This window comes from Thunnus thynnus, chromosome 12 (assembly GCF_963924715.1).
Source record: "Thunnus thynnus chromosome 12, fThuThy2.1, whole genome shotgun sequence".
Classification (NCBI taxonomy): domain Eukaryota; kingdom Metazoa; phylum Chordata; class Actinopteri; order Scombriformes; family Scombridae; genus Thunnus; species Thunnus thynnus.
In genome coordinates this window covers 6,397,897-6,417,128 of record NC_089528.1, presented here as the reverse complement: position 1 = coordinate 6,417,128, position 19,232 = coordinate 6,397,897, and the positions used below count along the sequence as shown (strand labels likewise).

The following is a 19,232-nucleotide window of genomic DNA, read 5'->3' as shown; positions in this document are numbered from 1 at the left end:
GAGACTGCATTAACATTAGTTGACATGTTTGAAGTTAATGTTACATGACTGTGCTCTAGCTTGTATGAACAATGTGGCCAAATTTGGTTCCCAAAACTCTGGTAATAAAATCCGGTAATTTTGGCAAGACTGTATTAACTTAGTTGACATGTCGATAATTAACTGCTGTAAACACACAAATAATGGCCATAGCCTTTACTATTATTACTATTTGTCAGTCAGTAGCCTTGAGATAACTTCTGTTGTGATTTGGCGCCATACAAATAAAATTGACTGGGCTTGACCATACTGAATAATTAACAAACTCTACCATTTACTTTTACTGAGTGTCATTTGCTTCATTATAATTTCTCTTTCAAATCAAAAATCTGGTTACACACTGTAACAGTCCAGAATAGAGCAGAGTGGGAGTGGGAAAACAGCTCTCCGTGCACCGAGAGGCATGAGGGAGAACGCACAGTTAAAGCACCCCAAATAACAATCACTCTGACTCAACACGCAATGCAGAGTGAGTCTTAGAAAAACGAGAGACACTCGCAGATAGAAACAGATGAAAGCAGGGGGAGTTAACAGGTAATTAGAATAGTTATAATTACAATTAAAATAGGTTCTCTTTCAAATTAGCCACAATTTCACACCCCTATACACAGTCGAGCCATATACTAGGTTTTGACCTAGCCTTGTTTCCATGTGCTTCCTTGTTATTCTTGTCTTTTTTTGGCTCAAGTTTGACCCTGCACAATTTTTCGCACCAGCTGCAATTACTTAATGACAAAGGTTTGCAGGTGTCTGTGCAAAATTGTGAGGACTGCGCCTGAGGAACGCAATTTTGCATCAAAATTTGTACCCCTTAATCTCAAGATCATAACTCTGTCAAACCAGAACACACAGACATCAAAATCAGCTAAGCCTCCCCTCTACAAAGATGGACGTCTGCGTGTGTCATATTGCCTGAATAGTGAAACATTCGAGACATGTCTTTATTCAGGGGAAACGCCGTCCCATGTGTGCAGCTGTCTGAGCGCCACCAAACTCTATATTAGATGGTATTAACTCCTCATTACGCACACTTAACCCAACTCTGAATATAGCCCCGTTCCTACAGTCTATCCTCCTGTCCTTTAGAGCCGCCATCACTCAGTGTCCCGGAGAAAACGTCTGTCTCTTCAATGTCAACTCAATTCATCTCAATTCAACTTTATTAATCCCCATGGAGACGATGGATTTCAGGGCAAACAAAGTTCTTCAAGCAGCAATCAGCCAATAGGCATTAAAAAAAAATAGAGTGAGAGAGGGAAGGATGAGGAAGATGACTGATGTTGAGATTGTATTAAAGAATGAACTATGGCAGTATTTAGAGTAGAGCTGCCAAAACTATAACCCACAGGCCAAATTGTTTTTTGCCCTTGAGAGAAAAGCCTGAATGATGAAATAATAGACTGGATGCTTAGGGATACGGCCTGCTCCGCTCAGCTCAGTCTGTCAGCACCAGATGCACTGTGAGGACCTTTTTCTTCTGTGCCTGATTAGATACATTAGACAAGAAAGAGAGAAAGAAAGAAAAATGATTGACAACAATTTTAATCATCGATTAATAGTTTGAATTCATTTACCACATAAAAACATATGTAGATTCCAGCCTTTACTGTTCTCTCTCATTTCATATCATTATTAAATGAATCACAGTTTTTTGTTTGTGTGTTTTTTTTGTTTTTTTTTACCATTTTTCTCACAAAATAAGCAATTGGAAGACGATTCCTTGGATTCTGGAAACTTATGATGACCATTTGCCCTTATTTGCACTTATAAGCGATTATTTAGTTAATTGAAAACAACGACAAATAATCAATAGAATAATCATTAGGTCATTAGGTGCAGCCCTTACTGAGCTGAATTCCCATTTTAGCACCTTGTCAAGTCAGATAGAACAAATTATGCTGCTGATTGTAATGTTTGGGTGTTTTGATTTAATTTAATTGAATTTTAATTGGGTCACATTAGTGTTTTGAGGGGGATTTTTTAACTATAACACACTCATGACTAGCCCTGTTACTTAAGGAAATAACATAACTGTTAATTTTCTAAACAGCAAGTGTCCAGTTTAAGATTTTCACCATTAAAAAGGTTTCATGTTGATGCACCTCTATGGAGCTCCAAAGACACAAGATCATTTTCTATCTGCATTGTGTCTAAACAGTCTCGTCTGCTAAGATTATTCTTTTGTTTTATAGAGAGCAGGCAGTCTGCCCTACATTTTCTTTTTGTCTAGACAGAGGAGGGAGCAGGGAGGGCTGCAGACATACCGAGGGGTGATGGGAGAGAAAGTGTAGTGTCTGGCATTTAAATACATCTTGCCCTAGTGCCACAGTAAGCGCTGCACCCTATTTATTTTTCAGTGTTGAAAAAGTAGACATGAATATAGGAAATGTAAGGATAAAATGTGGTTTTCTTCCACCTCAGCATCAAAGTGAGAAATTTTTCTTTTCGTCTAAACCATCCATATCTTCAGCTATACTGTATGTAAACTCCAGGGATATTGTGGGAAACAGTTGGTACATGTTTCAAGAACAGAAACACCACCATTTATTCTTGAATTTTCCCTTGATTCCTTGCATCTTCCTCTGTCCTCAGATCCGGCGGCAGGGTGGCATCCAACTTCTGGTTGACTTGTTGGACCACCGGATGACCGACGTCCACCGCAGTGCCTGCGGAGCTCTGAGGAACCTGGTGTACGGCAAAGCCAACGACGACAACAAGATCGCCCTGAAGAACTGCGGAGGCATACCAGCTCTGGTCCGGCTGCTCCGGAAGACCACAGATGTGGAGATCCGAGAACTCCTCACAGGTAAAACACACAGTTGGGCAGTAGGGTTGAAAATCAGGGATTGAATTCCTGGTGTTTCCTAGAAACTGCTCACTTTTCCTGGGAAATATCTGTGGGAACCTTGCATGTGTGTTGCTTCTATACTAACTAAATGCACTAACTCCAGCCATGAAAGATGTTATACAGTAATATTGCTGGATCAGTCCAGCTGTGTGGCAGAATATATCTAAGAAGAACTGAGAATAAAGCTTTGGAATAAAGCATTTAAAGCAAAATCTGTAATCAAACATTGTTACGTCCACTGACTTTAGTTCCCCTAGACATTAGAGGTTGTAACAAACATGCGAAACAGTTGTTTAAGTAAAAGGCCTCTATCTTCATATTAGAGTGCAAAGCAGGGTTCAACAGATGGAGCATTGAGTGTAAAAGATTGCTCAAACTTAATTTACGGTGAGAAATCCTGGTTTTCCCAGAAATTAGAAAGTTAGTTCAAATCACAGGAAAACCTTCAACCCTAAGGTGTAGATACACACCCCAAAATGCACAGGTGCCACCCCTTTATATTCATGTACTTAAACACATATGCATACACACACACGTACACATACGCACACACACACACACACACACACACACACAATCCCTCTCATGCACAACCACACACATTTGCAGTAGATGAGCTACAATCACCCATCACTTGAAAAACACCGTTCTGTACACACACTTTCCCATTTACGCTTTAGTACAAATATAGAGAGCTTCACACACACACTCTCTCTGACACACACACACACACACACACACACACACACACACACACACACACACACAGGAGAGAATTGTTTACCACCTGCCTGGTTCTCAGCACTCATCAAGTGCTGTTCACTTGTCAAACTGAGCATCTGTGTAAAGGGTTACTCTGCATTTGTATCCACAGCAGGTTTGTGTTTTGTGTCGGTTAACACAAATATCATCTACATCATAAAAAATGTATTCAGGATTGATCAGTTTGAGGTTCTAAACCCACTGAGGTCTGGGTTGTAAAGTCCATGCTGAAAGGATTAAAGGATTACCAGCGATGCTTCTACTAGTGTTTTTCACAGCTTTTACTGTATACATCCTGGTATTCCCATTCCAACTGACATTTCCACAGACAGCCATGATAACAGCCACGAGGACTTTCACCTCTAGAGAGACGACAGAGCTAAAAGAGGAATACCACTCAATTTTCAAACTGATCTATGTCCAGAATCCCTGGGGTGTTTATTCCAATCCAGGAGCCAAATGAGAAAAATGGATTTCTCTTACCGGCGCCCACACTCGTGGGAAACATCTCTGCTGTATGCCTGTAAGCAACATGTGAGTTCAAGGCCTGACACGTCTGAACCTAAGATCTTGCTATTTTCATTTTCTAGAACAGTTCAGTCCCCTAGAACCCCTGCATACTAGACAATGATCAGTATACTGGATTCAGGCGAGAACACACTTTATGGATGGAGTTTTCTCAGTTGCTATGGAGACTGTATTAAATATGCTTGATATTAACATCCAGAATCACGACCGTTGACATGCAAATGATGAGCCATGGGTAAAAAAGTGTTCTCCAACTCTCCCTTTGCAGTCCTTGTTGCCCATGTCTCTACATCCACTATTTGGTTTTCAATGTCTTTGCCTTTTCTGCACAAATTGCAGCATGAATGATGAAGACAAACTATTTTTGCAAAAGTTCCAGTTATTGTGGGATTTCAAGGGTTTCCTGGTCCTTTCTGACTTTCCATTTTAAAAGAATATGTGTGTATATTGGTGGAAATAATAATACATTTTATTTGTAGAGCACTCTTCGAGATGCACAAAGACACTTTACATTGGTGTCTTTGTAGGTTTCATGAGGTGTTTTCAGCTTTACTGGGTTTATGCTACATTCACATCATATAAGAGTTATTATACTGCATTTACCAGTTTCCACAGCCCACTATCCTTAGGAATTACATCCATATTGGGTGATTGCTTTTTATGTAGTGTGGTGGAATGTAAGTATGTAGAGGTTGGGGCAGTGGATGGGTGTGTTTGTGTCCCATTACAGACCTACAATTAACATTAACCTTTTTTATCCCTAACCTTAAGCAAGTGTTTATTTGCCATAAACACAATCTTTTCCTAACCATAACTCAACCATACTGTAGTTGCTATGAGCAGATATTGTGGAACGTGATCATTTTAAAATCATTGGTATTAGATGTTTAAAAAACATGGTCATTGAACATATTCAGGGTTTTGCAGAAGCATACAAATATCAACATTCTTGGCAGTAGTGTTGTTTTGTGCCATCCAAGTTGTAATTACAATTAAATGATGTGGAATTGCCCGAAAAAGCAAACAAATATCAATGCGTGATGTCAGCCACAGTTTAGTTGTTAAGGTAATTAAACCAAAATTGAATGGATGAAAGTATACTCTATTGCTACATTGTCAATGACCAGTATTTTTTAGCCCTCCCACGACCAACCGCTAAGTATCCAACTCAGCCGTCCAAAATTATTTTCCATTATTGCAAACTGTCCTAAACCAAACCATCTCCCTATCCCGCAAAACCTGCCCTTGAGCTTTTATCCTCTCTCTTTTAATTATTTACAGTTGTACATCACATCAGGGTGACATGACAGATTCTGTTGAGGGACAAAAATTTTCAATGTTATTCATGGTAATGAATACTAACACAAACTGAACGTTTTCCCGGCACTGGAAAATCTTATCAGGACAGTGAAATTGAGAGGTGTCCTCGTATTTCCCACACACAATCACATTTGGCAAAGTATGACCCATGTGTGCTCAGTGCATCTATACGTTATGTATATTTATATGAGTGTAGTGAGTATAGAAGGGTTTAGGCTCAACAGAGGGGGAAAATAAAAGGTTTTTTGTATGCTGCTAGAGTCTTAAAGAAGATTACCATATAAATTAGAGCAGCAATTCAAGGCACGGAGCACAGAAATCCCTCCTGTCACAAATTAATCAGCTGAACGACCGACCGGACGCAGACAGACCGTGCTCTCCTCTCCCCTCTCTCTCTCTCAAAGACCCAGAGGAAATAACGCTCTCTCTCTCTCTCTCTCTGTTTCTCAGCCTCTCTCGCTCTCTCTTATCCCTCTGAGGTTGGGTTTTCGTAATTGGTCTACCCTTCTCTTCCTGCCTCTCTCCTGTCCTCTTTGCCTTTTTCTGTCTCTCTTTTTCCACTCTTTCTCTATATCGCCTCCGCCTCTGGTGAGCATTTTGAATCAGGATCAAAGTGGGTAGGCACGCTACCTGTCTTGCTAGCCACAGATTCAGCTACACGCACACTATAAGCATACAATTTTCATGATGGCACAAAAAAGTCACAAACAAAGCTGTTGCCCTCTGCTCTTCAGTCTCTCCCTCTCTTTTTTCTCTCGCTCAGTATTACCCTCTCCGGATATCTTCGCTGTTCAGAAAGAAGATGATTATTTGGAAGGAATAACGCTGGTTTAAAAGAGCAGAAATTCCCTCTACCTCTGCAGATTAGATGCACCACATATTACTTGGACATTTGTGTTTCAGGAATTTAACAAAATCAGCCTTTAGGGCTTACACATTTTAGTCAAAATCCAAGTTCAAATGCAGGGAAAAAAATAAAAATTTGATCTGTAATGATCTGTTTAAATTCACAATTCTCAGTGTATACAGTAAGTACAACAGGCTATTGCAGGACTCCAGCAGGAAGCGTCCTAAAATGCCGTTTGACCCATTGTCAACAAGTCTATTGTTTTCTCTTTGCTAATGCTAAATTGGAGAAAACCAGTGAACAAATAATTCACCAAGAATTTTGGATGCTTTGCAGTCTTTGTTGTTTGCTGACTGTGTAAAATGCAACTAACGTTAGCTTGCTGCTCAAGTGAGGCAGTGAAGGCACCACAAGTTAATTAGGCTACGTGTATTGCATGTAAATGAATTTGCGCAAATTACGTGTTGGGTCGAATTTTATCAAACTAGATTTTTGAAAAATATTTTTTCATAACGGTTTTTGTAGCCATCGTCACAGGTCGTGATTTTATTTCCACTGTTCTCCACCTGCTTCAAGGTTGATTTTGGCACTGTTCAGTAGGCAACACAACATGCAAGATTCAGGGGTTGTTGGTAGCGCTGTCAATCTCAGCAAAGACGACTATAACAAACACCACAGTTTAATTCACTTTTACTACTGCCTCTGTATCAGCCAGCACAACCAGTACTTAAAAAAAGAAAAACGATGAAAGATCTCTTGTTGGACAAAAAGTGATGTCCAAGTCTATATAATTATTTGGGAAGAAGAGACCTTTCAAAGAGGGCTGGAGTCAGTAGTTAAATAAATAAGGAGAGCACACAGGCAAGCAGTCAAGGACTAAAAATTTAAAAAGATAAAACAAGATCGTAGAAAAATAAAGGATCACTATGTGTGAAGGAAACCAAAAACCTTTGAAGCGTTTCAATGCTTTGGGCACCATTTTGGGCAAATGACAGGCTAAATGCCGCACATGAAGGGACAGATTTCTAAGTTGAGCAGGTTCTCTCTACAGAAAGGATAGTGTAGCATTTCTTTGTAGGAAACCCCGGCACATTGCGTGGCTCTCCTGGACTCCTGTAGCCTGCGGTCAGAGCAATCTCAACTGAGAGATCACTCTGCTGTTGAGACCACTGTCCGTCACGTCAGACCTGTCTGTTCCCAATAACATTCATATTTGATTCTGCATTAGCAATTTATAATGCCAATTAACTTTGCCAATTGGAAGAAGTGAGATGTTTATGTATATGACAAGTTGCTTAACTGTATTTCACTCTGTTTTTCACCTTTTAACTCAGTTTTGCCCCACACCAACTCCTGAGGGAAATAAATGGCTCTTTAGCTGCTAAATACTCCACTATGTTCACCAGCTAGTAGCTAGCTTTGTCTATCTGTCTTTTGGTGCTGGGCATGTAGTGTTTCTTGGGTTCATCTGAGCTTTTTCCCTGAAAACTGCCCTGAAAAAAAAAGGTTAATGAGAACAGTGAGACTGAACCAAAAAGTTACGGGCTGTAAAACCAACTGCTTAGCTGAGCAGAGCTACATATGGACGATCTATACAAACTGTTGCAGACATAGGCGGATGATGAAATTTACGTCACAGACCCTCACATCTGTGCAGATGTGGGAAGTTAATTTGCTGTTTAATAGTAAAAATAGAAATGAGGAAAAAGAGAACTTTTGGTAGCTTTTTTATGTGTCATGCATTAAAAGCAATTGCTGCTGTATAGTTCTGCCAAATGCAGTCCAGTTTTGGTGAGTATTTAGCTTTGTTGACTCAAGGGTTTATATGGGTTGGTTCGTATTGATTCTATACCCATGAGTCCCATTCAGTCCAGGTGCGAAGGTGTTTGTGAAGAGGAGAGGTTAAGTGAGCTACTGAGAAATGCCAAAGCCATGATATCTGCCCTCTCTGACTCACAGAGAGCTGCGCTGTCTTTAACTTCTTTATTCACTTTTAAAATGCACATGCTGTCAGTAGCTGTGGTTCCACTTGTCATTACAATGCAATTTTTTCATCCAGTCACAGCAGCACACATCATTTTAAGTGACAGGCCAGGATTGCTCACGTTGGTGTCAGCTCCTCAGAACCAGATATGGAAGTTGTCAGGCTCACACTGTGATGGGAAGTATGCGTAGTTTGGATGCAATCCAGTCACAATGCTCATCCAGTTTAGGCAAGGCAAACAGACAGAGTCTGACAGCCTGAGAGAGTAAAGCAAACTCAGATTAAACACGAAACTGGAATCAAAGTTGTGGATTAAAACAGTTTAGAATGTGTGCAAGAAAATAATGCAGCAGGTTTTTCTTTATCAACTCTCACAGCTTCAGGCTGAGGAATTATTAGTTTCATTAAAAAAAGCAACATGTAGCACCCAAACCGTGCAGCCAGATGAGAGGTAAGGTTGACATTCTAAGCTTAGACTGACAACACTGGTCATGAGAAACAGGCTAAAAAAACTGTAATCAAACAAGATGCATAAATTAAAAACCATGGCGCAGTCCAAGAAAGCAAAAACTAAAGAGAAAATATCAGGCTTTGGAGTACACAAAGATGCCACAAAACCAAAGTTAATTATACAAACATACAGCAGCTGTATTCCCGTGAGTTAAAATGTACTCATTAACTTTTCAGTTATTAAAACAAGATTTTAATTGCAGTTTCTCACTAAAACGTTTTAAGGCTCAACCAGTTTCATAATTGCAGGTAAATAACATTCCCATCCATTAACAGCAGATTGGATCCCATTGTAGTGCAGGCAAATAACATTAGCTTCAAATGTGTGTACAGTAGCCTTAGAATTCAATAAGGCTGGTTTATTATTGTGTTGTGTAACACATAACAGTATGGTGTAAGTCTACTTGACCTTGACATGGTCTTGTATACAATCTGCTTAGCTACACTGTTTCCTGTGTTTAGTGACAATGTCATTAAAGGACCCAAACCGAGTAAACATCATTCCACACTATGGCCGAGACTCATTAACAAATAGCTACAGGCAGGTGTGGAAAAAGCAATTAAACTGTGATTGATATTTCCCCCGTTATAAAAACATACACTAAATCTATGAATATGCAAATATTGTTCATTTTAAAAGTTCAACTGATGTACTCAAGGTGTCTCCTACTTCACTGTAAAGTCCATTCTCAGTGTTTGGGCACTAGAGGCTTCAAGTTTTCACATCACACTTGTAAGTTGCTTACTGGACCAGGATTGGCTCCTGGTCCAGTTGTGATGTCACAAATCATGCTCATGGACCCCCCCCTCAAAAATTATATTTTCGATGAGCACAGAAAAACTTTCCATTTTCAGCAGATGAATGTGAAAACAGCCTTCTAGTGTCAAACTCAGCACATAGTACATCATTCTATACAGTGAAACTTAAACATCCAACTGTAGGAACAAGAAGACAAACATATTTTTGAGTGGAGGGAACTTTAACAATGTCCCCCCCCCCCATTTCCTGAGCATAGAATGAACCAATAGGCTGTAAAATGTATTTATTCTGACAATAAGAAGTTCTACTTTAAATCATCATGTCAGTAATGTAACCATACTGCATCTGATTATGTAAGACATATCTATATGATAACAATAAGAATTTAAATAAAAACGTTGCTTCCTGTAGCTGCTCGCTGTTCACACTGATTACAAAATGTCATAACTGTGTCATCTGAGGAGATAAAATGTGAGGTCAAACACATTCAGCTGCCAGGCAGCTGGCTCAGCGTGACGCTAGTGATCTTGAGAGCTCCCTCAACTGTATTCTACATTTTGTTTCAGCCAAAAGATGACAGCAATTATAACAGGTGACAACTGACTTGTCCATTAAGTAGTTAAAAGGACTCAACATCAGCCCTCTGCAGACCCAACCAAACAGCAGGGGGTGTTCACAGTGCCTGTCATAGGAGGGCGGTCTCTGTTACCACAAAGGCACCCTGCTGTTCTCAAGGTCAAACCATCAGTGTGGGCTTTTAAAAGATGCTGGAAGTAACTAGAATAAAAGCAGCTCCCCAAGGTGCTTACACCAATGATTTCTTGTTGTGACATACAGTAATTGTAGATCTACAGTAGTTCTAGTTTATCAGCTGTCTTAACGGTGAACACACAAAGACACAGAAAAGGCTGAAATGTGTTTGGATGGAAAATGGACGAAGGTCGTTTAGAGACATTCGCATGGCTGTTTCTTTTGTACAGATTCTGATTCTAACTATTTTTTTCCCTTTCCATTACAAATCCACCTCCTGGCATGAGTTGGATCAACCAATCAGCTTGTTAAAGCTCAGATCCATACAAGACGCTTTTGAGATTTGGGAGGCATACACATTAACTACGGTTACCTATAACAGCCTGCTCTATCCCTCTAACCCCTAACCAGTTAAAGCCTGTCGACACCTTTCAACGAGTGAAACGAAAACCAACAAACAAAAAAAACACTCATTATCTTCAAATGTCTTTTCTGAAGGTCTCAGATTTAGAGTGGTTCACACAAGGTCAGGAGTCCAAAAATAGTCAAAGATACATCAGGAGAGATGAGAAGCAAAAAAAAAAAAAATCAAGAGATCAAGAGGCTAACAAAGAGATGTGATGCGATGTTGCAGAAGAGAGAAATATGACAGGGGATTGAAAAGATGGTGCAAATGAGAGATGGGAAATGGCTTCAGAGACAAAGAAAGATAGCCAACATGTTCATTTCCCCTCCCTGTAACAGTGCATTCATAACCTCCTGCTGCCATTCATGATGTAAGGCTGAGGCAATTAACCTCCTTCATCTGTCATACACTCACGGCTGTGTGTGTGTGTGTGTGTGTGTGTGTGTACTTACAGCTTGGATGCTGGTGTGTTTGTGCATGCCTGTTTCTTCATGTGTGTTAGCATGCATTCATGTGACTCAGTGTAAATTTAGTGTTTATTTAGTGTGTGTGAGACAGTTTTCTGTGTTTGTGAGCGTGTGTTTCAGATCAAAGATAAAATCCCACTGCTTTTCACCTCAGGGAGATGATGTCATACTGTGCACAGCAAGAAGTGAGGCTGGCAAACAGCTGACGTTACTCAAGATGATAAAAAATCATCCTTTTTTTATTTTTTTTTGCAGCTGCAGCATGACATCATGTTTCGTGCATTACATTTTCCAATATGCAATATATGGATATTATTTAGTAAACCATAGTGCTTTGTAATTGACTTTTAAAATAAGAAAAGATGAATAACACGCACATCCTCCTCTGCCAGAGATTAATTATTTTTGTGAGAATTGTGCTATTTAATTACACACATATTTTCCTTAGAGCACGTTTACTCTGGGGACCACTACTGAAAACAACAGTAATAAAAATGATTTTATATGCCACTTAGTTACAGAAGGTAAAAATGAATAGTTATATTCTTTCATTGCAAAATTCATTCATTTGTTCATGCCATTTTTTTTCTGATTGTGCTGATTTAATGTGTGGTTAACAAATGGAAAGGGGCATACATGTTTACAGGATAAACCTATTATGTCAAAAAGAGTTTCATAACACAGGAAATTTGCATGCTGTTCTCCAACAATTTTGCCACAGGATGTTAAATGTATTATTCAGTGAATTTATTCAGCTTTTGCAGGATCATTATTTTCATCTCAGTGTCTGTTATGGAGTAAACCAGTGTTTCACTGTTATGGATGGACCACCATTTTGTTTTCTCACTTGTGGTGTTCCATATACAATTGCATTTTTAAAAAAAGGGTATCATCTTTCTGGGTGAAGAAGCAATGTTATTCAGGATATTCCACCTCACTGTGAACTTTTTTTTTTTTTTTAATAGTTCCTGTACAGCCTTGACAGGAAGGTCTGTGAATTACCCAAAGTTACAGAGACACTGTTTTTGGAAAGAGAATTTTCAAAAATGTAACATCTCTTTGATACACTAAAATATTTGATTTTCAAAAGATTAATATCTCAAAAACTATAGGGGCAAAAAATATACTTGGTTGAACCAGCGTTTTAACATCATATTTGAATGGCAATAGTCAATCTGTTTGGAAAAAGAAAAAGCAGCTAAAGAGGAGATTAACTTCAATTTGATCTCTGCATATGTCTACATACAATACATCTGTGACATATTTAGCCTAGTTTACCGTTAGCTAAGAGGCTGGAAGCAGGAAGAAAGGGCTAACCTAACTCCATGAAAGTGGAGCATAAGCTAGCTCCCTAAAAAATGTATTTGCATGTTGTACTTAATGTATGTAGAAACAAATAGAAACAGAAATGATAGTTTAACAAGCTGTTAGCTTATGCATTACAGCTTTTTACTGAGCAAAAACACTGTCCTCTGGCTTCACACACTTAAACCCAGCTTATGCTGGCCCCACACTAGATGATAATTGGACAGATTTTGGGTCTGATTCGCCCTTCCCAACAATTGCAGGAGTGTCCCTGATTTGAGGCTGGTCTGAACAGATTATCTACCCAAATGATCCTGTAGTGTGAGGGGTTTACAGACATAAACTTAATGCTACCGACTGGATCGGAGTCTCCCTGATTTTGAATCCTAAATATCAAACATGATTGATATTTACAACTTGAAATCCTGTAGTGTGAAAGGAAGAATAATGGAATATTGAGCAGAAAGCCACATTAGCCAATGGGAGCGAGCTGACCAGGAACCAGATGTTGCGTACTTGTGTAGAACAGAAAAATGGCTGCCAACAGAACAAATAGGACTTTTGTTTTCTAAGCCAGGTGGAGAGTAGAAAAGCTTGTTCAATTATGGCAACACGATGAATTAGCTCACAGCACTAGCTTGCGTTAGCACTGTACGATTCTGAATCCTAAATATCAAACATGTTTGAAACCCACAATAGCCAATGAGAGCGAGCTGACCAGGAACCGGATGTTGACTGATAATAACATTACTTCACACTAGAATATTTATGTGGAAATACTGTGCTGGAAAAACTGGAAAAACTTTTTCCTCACAAAGAAAAAAACCCTCCTACATTCGTTGACTCATAGACTTGGACATTAAGGTGCAGCTAGAATTATTACGTGTCAAATCGAATGTCAAGGTTATCAAAAAACCCAGCATGCTTCTTTGCCCTCTTGAGCAGGAGATAAGATGAGACAGAGAGAAGATGCTCTTGCTAACGTGACAGGCCCAGCTAATTACTGTCATGAAGCCAGAAGCTAGTCATTTAGAAACTCCTGACCACAAACAGACACTGCCGCCTTAACACTCCATATACACCAAGGCCAAACGGCTGACAGAGCTAAGACTGATTTGTCGAGGGGGCTTAGATGCGCACGCACACCAGCACATGCACACACACACACACACACACACACACACACACACAAGAACAAATTCAAACAAACCCACAAAGACAGATAACAGAAGCTGTAATTACACAGTCGCTGTTCAGCCGAGGGTGAACAACATGGCGCTAAAGAGAGGACGCCTTATTCCAAACACACACACACACACACACACACACACACACACACACACACACACACACACACACACACAGATCTGAGGATAGAATGTTTTGCCACTACTACAGCTATAATTACAACCATAAAGGAGAAAAGTAGATATGAGCAGATATGAGCAGGGGTGGACATATTCAAATGCACAAACATGTAATTATATGGGCACATAGATTAGGACGTAGACACATTGCAAGGGAAGGTCAACAAGAATTATGACGTGTTGTGTAGATCCTCAAGGTTATCACAGTTTGGGCGTATGAGTGTGTATATCTGTGTGTGTTTGTAGTGCACGTAAAACCACTCAAGAAATCAAAGTGTTTTGCAGAAAAAGTGATGATTTTCCTCTTACCCTCTCTGTCCTTTTCGTGAAAGGCTCAAACAGATGTACATGTGTGGGAGAGAGAGTCTCCAGAGAGGGAGAGAGCTTTTGTCTATTCAGTTGCCAGCATGTGTGTGTTTGTGTGTGTCTTGTGTGTGTGTGTGTGTGTGTGTGTGTGTGTGTGTGTGTGTGTGTGTGTGTGTGTGGAAAAACAAGTGACTAGTGATTGGTAGGCAAGAGAAAACTAACTCCATTTTCTTGGTTGGCTGCTCACTGTATGTTGAATTCAGGTGAGGATTAAGAACAGGAGAGAGGTGAAGTTGAATTTTTTGATTTTTCCTTCAGTACTTCTCTTATTTTTTTTTCTTCTTTATTAATTACAGCAACACGGTGGCAACCTGGAGGAATATATTAAAGGTTTTATTTTGAAATATTAGAAGAACCTTTGAAATGCATCACTCTTGTGTAATTAAAGATGCAGAGTGCTAACTCGATTTGTATGTGTATCTGTGTACCTGTGGCATGAGTACATCTGTGGTTCTTCTGATTATTTTATCATTATGACATTTCCAAATCTGTACACATTTAAATTTGTACAGCAAAGGCCTTTTTTCAAAGCATAGAGCAACTTCCTAAAAACCAGTACAATTTGGGGTGAATTTGGGGTCATTTGGGGTAATCTTTGCATTTCCAAACCCCAACCCAACAAAAAATAGCATAATGCAATGATGACAGATCAATCATGTAGCATCAGGAGCTCTGTACCATGTGGTCTGTACACATAAACCAGGTTCAGCAGCAGACTCATGATGGGCCTGACCAAAGTCAATAAGTTGAACTTTAAGTGGCGTCTGCTGGCGGTCCACAACCATTATATTGTTTTGTTTGAGATGCGCATTCACAATTTCCCATTGTCCTCAAGTGGGATAGGGCTGCGGCTAACTGATGGACAATTGAAAATAGCTCTTTCATGGAAAGACCCTGGTGACTTCTGTCCTCTGTGAAGTTGCGCAGACTCTGATCAAGCAGTTTGGGTCCAGACAAAAGTCATTCCACCTCACAATGCTGCAAACGGCTCAATCCAGACACCTCAGGCGCTTGAGAATAGCAATCTGTTTTTGTGTCTGATGAACAATGGCGGGGTGGTTCTTGTTTACCTGAATGGGCGCTGCCCTGTCTGTTGCAGTGTTGTGACATTTGGTGATAAAACCAAATCCGCCCTCACAGAGCAAAGCCTCCACCTTGTGGCATGTGCCGAACGTGCTGCCTTTAAATATCTTTAAGTTGTGTTGCTGTGTGTTTGATCGAGCTGCTCACTAAAACCTACAAAACATTTTAATGGTTGTTAGTTTTACAATTGTGTTTCTGTCTCTCTTCATGTCTGCCTCCTCTGCTTCTCTTGTGTTTATGCGCTGGTTTAACCTCCTGCCTTCCTGCCGTCCTCTGCAGGTGTTTTGTGGAACCTGTCATCGTGTGACGCCCTGAAGATGCCCATCATCCAGGATGCCCTGGCTGTGTTGACCAATGCTGTGATCATCCCCCACTCGGGCTGGGACACCTCACCCCATACACAGGAGGACCGCAAGCTGCACCTCCACTCCTCCCAGGTCCTCCGCAACGCCACCGGCTGCCTCCGGTCAGTGTCATCGTCTGTGTCTCTCATGTCTCTACAACTGTGCACATTCTTTAATGATCATTTTTAGATGAAATATAATTAGCTCAATATTAAATATACAGTCATTGATGAAGGGTTTATTGTTACTATTTCAGCAGAAATTTACTTACATTTTACACACCACTTTGCAGAGATCTTTTTCTGTACACAGAGTGCTATTAGCCACCACAATCAAATGGAGAAATAAGTCTCCTTGTTCACAACAGTATGTGTATTTTTAGACTGTATTCTATGTTATTTTTACCACTGTACACACTGAGAACTGACAGACTTAGCTGCTTTTAAGATGATTCACCATTTGGCTTTAGAGCTGCTGTGGCTTTTTGTTTTCTCACTTGAGACATGATGCTAGTCATACAGTGCAGTCTGGAAGTAGTAGGACTGTGACACATATTTTTTTTTTTTGTTGTTGTTGTTTTGGCTCTGTTCTCCAGCACGTTGGAGTGTAAAGTTAAATAGCTGACTTAAATATTTTCCATTCATTTATATATTATCAATGAAATAAATACATTGCCTTGTATATTTAAATGTTGCCACAGTTAGGGCGGGGATCCTGAGCTATATATGAATATTGTCCATTGCATCAACAGATAGGATATAAGTATATAAATTATGGTAAAATGTAATTTATCTCCATCTCACCAAACACCTCTTACTTTAAATCTTGATACAATTTTGGCCACTTACAGAGCTATAAACACATTATTCACCTTATGAAGTGGATATGGAGAATATGTTAGCAAACATTTGCCTAGCTACACATCTATTAGATATAAGTAACATTCACATTTATTCTAAGTTTTGTTTCTAGCCACATGATCAAGCCCAATATTCCCTTTCTTGCTCCACTATGTTAACCAGATCCAGATCCACAGCTTTGCCTGTCTGTGCTTCTTGAAACTATGCTGATGAGAGCCATGAGACTAAACCAAAACATTTAAGTTGTGGGCAGTAAAACCAAAATGATACGCTAAACACTTCATAGAGCTATGGAGAACTAAATGAAGTGATAATTCTTTGTTTGTCACTATGAGTGACTCATTTCACAAACATGTAGTCATTGGATATATTGTTAATATTAGAATATTTATTATAGCAGCTTTATATATAATGCTAACAGCTACATATTAGCATGTTTATGACGACCTAACCTTCGCTCTACGGCAGGCTACTGATTGACTGCATTATGTGCAGCGCAGCATAACTAGTCACTGACCTCCATAAGTGTCTTCTTCTCAAAGATGTATAAATATCCTGATTATTAGCTTTTCGTGCTTGTTGTGGGATTTAATTGAGTCGGGTCATTCTTCCTAATTATGAATATAAATTACAAGAGGATGAATAGGGGGAATAATGAAGGCATGCTTGATAGTGGATGTGTCAGACTAACTGCACAGGCCAATATATCATCTGCTTTTTGAGCACCATTGTTGAACATAGTGTGTGTGCGTGTATGTGTGTGCATGAAATTTGTGATGCTGAGACAGCAGTCCTCCTTAGCTCTCCATTCTATAAAATTCAATAACAACACCCCGCAGATCTGATAGCAATGTAAAGATGTATTAGCTTTTAGAATTTTATTCTCAAAATGCTTTCTAATATTTCATCTCCAGGAATCCATCATAATATTGTTTTGGACCATGGCATGTGCCTAAAAGGCACACAGTACAGACACTGCTAGTCTAGCCTTCATTTCAGACCTCCTGTGCTCTCCTTTCTGCAGAATCCAATGGAAGTCACTCTGTAAGCAATGTATCGAAGTATTAAATCTTATAATTCAATCTAAAAATGTGCTCTAGTACTTTATGGCCAAGAAACCAGTTTATAATGTTGTCTTCCTTAAAGGTATATAGACACAATAAAAATATCTCATGCAGGTGATTATCACACTGTAGAAGATTCCACTACAGGAACATTTTATTTGACCTAGTTGACAAATCATTCATACACATTCATACACAAAACATTTTCAGTATTCTCACACATCTTTATTTTTACACACACTGCAATTTTAAAATGATAAAGATCATTTTTGAAATGTAAAGAAAACAATCTTCAAGTTTCATATAAGTCAGTGTTCTTGAGCTTTCAAATACATCACTTGATCTTCATATCAAGAATTAACTTCAGCTTTCAAATGAACATGAATAATATGTCTTTAATATGCTCAAAAAACAATGCAAATTTGAAAAGCTTTAACACCTTGACAAATTGTCCTTTTGGTGAAATTGTTGCACTTAATCTTGCACAGTGATTGACGGGACCAGTTGTTAAAGAAATTCTACTGTGTTCACAATGATCACAGTATTTCAGTTGCTTTTTGTCACTGACTAACAAAATGACAACACTAAAGCCTCTGAAAACTTGATTTCAAATTGTACATATTTCTGTATAACATTAAATATTAAACAATCAGTTTGGGAAATAACATCATTAGGTATTTAGGAGTTTAACAGCTACTAAGCTAATTAGCTAATTAGCTTTGTCAGGACTGTAGAGGAGGTTTGACAGTGCTGCGCAACATAAACAAACAACCTAATATATTTTATAAAAAAAAGAAAGTCATCTCAACTCAAATCTTAAACTCTTAAAAATGTCTTTGACTGTCCTGAAGTAACTGCTCTCAGCAACCGTTGTCAGCTGACAATGACATCAGCAGGACAGACTACTGATTAATCATGTGCAACTGATTAGTTAGGGTAAAACAAAACAAAATACCCCACCAACAACAAATCATCCACCATGAATACAATTTCGGGCCGATGAAAGGAAGTGAAATGAAATGGCAATTCAGTCTAATAGTCAGTCTCATCATTAAGCTTGGACTCCATCTCTCATAATACGAAGCTGATTAAGAAAAAGTCTTCAGGGCTTTAACAACTAGTTATAGCTAATCATTAGGTATTCCTGTATATGAAAGTTGTATTGCTGAGATGCTTTCCAAACTCATTCAGTATTACCAGGACTGCATGATGAAATGTCTCTGGCTGAGTCTGTACTCATAAATATTTCTAACACAGACATGTTGGCTGTTACCAGACATTTTTCATGTGATATTGGTTCAAAATCAAAAGAAAAAAAAAAACATGTCTTGCAAAACAGAAAAATGACAGCGTAGCCTGAAACATCAAAGGTCTATATGTGTATTTGTCTCTAACTGCATAGATTTATCTAACAAGTATGTCTCCTTTAATTACACAATTCACTTTACTGTCATTTTTGATGGTTGAAACACCTGATGTTTACAAATGATGTGGCAAAAGTGCAGCACAAGTTGAGGGAGAATAGAGTGGGATCACTGCCATGACTGAATTTTTTTTCCTATCTGCAAAGTTGTCTGGCACCCTATTTGTGTGTGTGTGTGTGTGTGTGTGTGTGCCTGCCT

The 19,232-nt window shown here is 39.1% G+C and overlaps 1 protein-coding gene across 5 annotated transcripts in view; it reads left to right on the top strand.

Moving 5' to 3' along the window:
* The window catches only part of ctnnd2b (catenin (cadherin-associated protein), delta 2b), a 177,663-nt gene that overhangs the window by 131,518 nt on the left and 26,913 nt on the right, over window positions 1-19,232 (top strand). For all 5 annotated transcript variants that reach the window (XM_067604991.1, XM_067604989.1, XM_067604988.1 and 2 more), the window contains 2 exons: window positions 2,632-2,845; window positions 15,622-15,808. In XM_067604991.1, the coding sequence (XP_067461092.1) occupies window positions 2,632-2,845; window positions 15,622-15,808 (401 nt within the window). The remainder of the gene's footprint in view (window positions 1-2,631; window positions 2,846-15,621; window positions 15,809-19,232) is intronic.